Raw genomic sequence first — 3,522 nt, 5'->3', positions numbered from 1 at the left:
CTGCTGAATCCCGTATATTGGATAAAAAAATGAAAGATTTCCAAAAAAACATCTTTATCGAATTGAAGAGTTCTGCATCATTCAGCACAAAATCCAGTTATCCAATAATTGAGAAAAGTCCAGAAATTCTCTCCGGACATATCATTAGGACTAGTAATTCATATTAAATGATAACAACATTACTGCAGAAGAAAGAACTGAGAAATTGCATTATTTTATTCACTTTTCATTTAATTGCAATAAATTTATTCTATTCATCAAGGGGTTCACTTTTCAAATGTTCTTTAGCATGTTCTTTCAATTCATCTTCTTCTGTTGTCTCAAATGGGCAAATGTTGCAGAACAATATCTCTTTCTTAGGGTGGTTAACCAAGTTGTGATTCTCTAAACTACTAAGGTCATCTGTTTTAAAAGTACACTCCTCACATTGATGTTTGAATTTTCTTCTGTTTCGATTCTTACAGTGACCCTGATGTCGCTTCAAGCTGTGCAATTGTGTTGTAGTGAAATGACATTGGTCACACTTTAACGCACGCTCTTTAGCATGTTTGCAAGTCTCATGTCTTTTCACAGAAGCTGAAAAAGAATGTATTTGAGAGGGTTGAGGCAGTTTTGATATACTCAAGTCAGTCAATTTTAATCCATTAGCGCCTAGAGTTACATGGCAAAGCTTTCAGATATATTTCAAATAATTCTCAAAAGCGCAGTTTTGTAGCTAGAACGGTGGGGGATGTTTTATATGACGCACAAAGAGACCTTCTAGAACCAGTAACAAGAGCTTCTTAGTTAACCAGTTCAATTATCTTTATATGCTTCTTCCTCAGAAAGTCAAATTTTGGATTCAATAAGATTTCACGGAATCCAACATATTGAAAAGCTTAAAAAAGAGAAGAAAAGGAAGAGAAATGTAAGTCAATAATAAGAACAAAGTGTTCTAATTGAATGATGATCTTGCTCCATTCCATTCTCAGTGAAATTCATAATATGATGTAATTAAAAAAAGCAAAAAACGCAATTTATTGAACAAATATTCTTTGAAAATGAAGATATATCTAACTGATATTATAAGTGCCTATTGTTGTCATATGGCAACAGCAGATTTAAAAAAAAACCCGAGTTCCAGTAATATGAGAGTAATGGACAGAAAAATTTCAAAAAACGAAAAAAAACCTATTCTGGCGCTAATGGAATAAAATAGTGAATTATCAAATAGATATAATATGAATTCAAATAAATATTACCATGGGAAACAGACTTGAATTCACAGTAACTGCACTTGAATTCTGTCTCCTTAGTATGCTTATAGCTCAGGTGCATCTTAAAACTTGACAAATTTACAGTTTTGTAATTACACTTCTCACAAGAGTAAGTTTTATCCCTCATGTGCTTATTGGAATGACGATTGAATAGATCACCACGGAATGTTTCAAATTCACACTGATCACATGAAAGCTTCTCACTGCTCAGTTTATGAACTTTTGTAGTATGTTTCATTACTACCTGGAAACAATAGCAATAATTATGAACTATAATATAATATAATATAATAATATATATATATATAGATGATAAAGTAGTTACTAACTTCATGTTTTGGTGACGTATAATCGCAAAATGGGCAAACATAATTTCCGTCTTTAAGATGATGATTTCCTTTGAAGTGTTCTAACAGAAGCTCGACATGGTCAATTGCATCTTCGCAGAGGTCACATATTCCTGGTAAATCTCTTTGTGTTCTTATATCATTAATCTCCCCATTTAAATTCAATTTAATAGAAGGTGTTGGTAACCTGAAAAAAATATTAAGACTGAGTTACAAGAGATGTAAAATTAGAATAGAATACACAAAATCAATTTTCAACTCACTTAATAGGTTCAGATAATACTTTAGCTACATCTACCGATACCACCTCAACATCCATGTCCAGGTTAGCCTGGTAAAATTTGTCGCATTCTCGATCAAATTCTTCATCATTAGTCAATCTTTTTACTATCTTATCAACTATCGGAGGTAACTCTTCCTTTGGTTGATTCAAGAGTGAAACAAGGGATTTTGGATCTATGTACTCTGGTACATCTATTAGAGCAGGAGTATTTTCAATAATTTCAACATCGCTATCATCGCTTTCTTTTTCATCTTTCACCACTATAGTATCAACCTGAAACATTATCACGTATCCACTTGATTATTTATTTGATCCAAATACTTCCATCAAATAAAATTGAACCAATTAAACTGAAAAATCGAACTGCATTGTTCGAAAAAGATTACTACCTGATCGTTGGTACTCATTCTTTTGATAAATTGCAATTCGGTTTAATTTTTGTCAACAATGAATGCACCCTTTTAACGTTTTTACGCCAATGAAATATGACAAATCAACGTCAAGCCGTCAAGTTGAAATCTGGTGCTTAAAAAGTCTTCTTCTATTTTTTCAAAAGAGGTTGGTCGATCTCCATCTACTCGATCCAAGTTCATGTCCAAGCCTCCTATGGGCGGAAACAGTAATTTCATGCGTAGGGTCAAAGTTTTGATGAAGTGCATTTCTGCAATTATTAAGGGTTGAAGATTGAACTTTTCATATTTTATAATTAGCATTAGTAGGATATTGGCTATATTGGACAATTATGGGAGAGGTGAATTAAACCCAGCTGAACTAATATTAATAGAAATAGACATGAACAATCCTCCCATTTTATAGATAGTGTTCGGTCCGTTAAAAAAGTTGTGTTCCAGAGTTGCAGCCTTTGTTCAATATATGTGACTCATTAATTTATTCTCTTGGCATTTCAGTTCCCGAATTAACTGTTTCCTATGCTTATGGTTGCCATACTCATGGGATACATTTTAATTTCTTGTCTTTCTAAAATAATTCTCATACAAAATTTTCTTATTGGTTTACAATCTGCAATACCTATTTATTCTTGCTATTCATTGAATCTCCTATTAATTAATTTTATTGACTTTCACTTCAGCTAAGATGGAACTTTTCGGTGGAAATCCTTCAATTTTCAATTCAAGTGGAGCGAAGAGAATTGTAAAGGTAATAAATGATCTATTGAAAAGGAGAAATGAAGTTTAATTTTTGTATTGTCGAAAAATATTGTAAAAATCGCAATTGCGGAAAAAATACAAAATGAATGAAAATTTCATATAAAAAACTTCAACTCCAGGATCTGCTTCGCTAATATTTACACTGCTGAAAAAAAAACAAAAAAAGACATAAAAATAACATTCCAAATCTTTAGCGGTTTTTCAAATGGTTGTATTTTCATTAAAAATGGCCGTATCGGAATTAAAAAGAGTTGAAGCTTGTGGGTACTATAATAGTTTCCAATGAAATTTTTCCACTAGCTTATTATTTCAATTTGCAGCGAAAACTTGCGCTAAAAACAGGTGTTTCCTATTGTTTCCGTATGTCTAATCCAGATGCAAAAATTACTTTCTTTGATCTAATATAGATATTATAGGAATAGCAAAATTTGAATAATATCTAGTCACAAAAAAAAACAAGAACCTCT

The 3,522-nt window shown here is 31.8% G+C and overlaps 1 protein-coding gene across 1 annotated transcript; it reads right to left on the bottom strand.

Moving 5' to 3' along the window:
* Nucleotides 1–201: 201 nt before the first annotated feature.
* On the bottom strand, nucleotides 202–2,482 carry LOC123674682 (zinc finger Y-chromosomal protein-like). Its single transcript, XM_045609650.1, has 5 exons — nucleotides 2,276–2,482; nucleotides 1,867–2,159; nucleotides 1,586–1,790; nucleotides 1,242–1,500; nucleotides 202–576 (listed from the first exon to the last, which is right to left on the bottom strand). Exons 1-5 carry the CDS (start codon nucleotides 2,291–2,293, stop codon nucleotides 251–253), a joined length of 1,101 nt encoding a protein of 366 aa, XP_045465606.1. The 5' UTR covers nucleotides 2,294–2,482; the 3' UTR covers nucleotides 202–250.
* Nucleotides 2,483–3,522: the final 1,040 nt, after the last annotated feature.

This window comes from Harmonia axyridis, chromosome 3 (assembly GCF_914767665.1).
Source record: "Harmonia axyridis chromosome 3, icHarAxyr1.1, whole genome shotgun sequence".
In the NCBI taxonomy this organism is placed as follows: Eukaryota; Metazoa; Arthropoda; class Insecta; order Coleoptera; family Coccinellidae; genus Harmonia; species Harmonia axyridis.
Note: the sequence above shows the minus strand (reverse complement) of the source record. Positions and strands in the feature narration are given on the sequence as shown.

Excerpts from the sequence above, each read along its gene's own strand:
- LOC123674682 (XM_045609650.1), bottom strand. Across the intron at positions 1,791-1,866 it reads GTATTATCTGAACCTATTAA|GTTACCAACACCTTCTATTA; the intron begins GTGAGTTGAAAA and ends TATTTTTTTCAG. Across the intron at positions 1,501-1,585 it reads ATACGTCACCAAAACATGAA|GTAGTAATGAAACATACTAC; the intron begins GTTAGTAACTAC and ends TATTGTTTCCAG.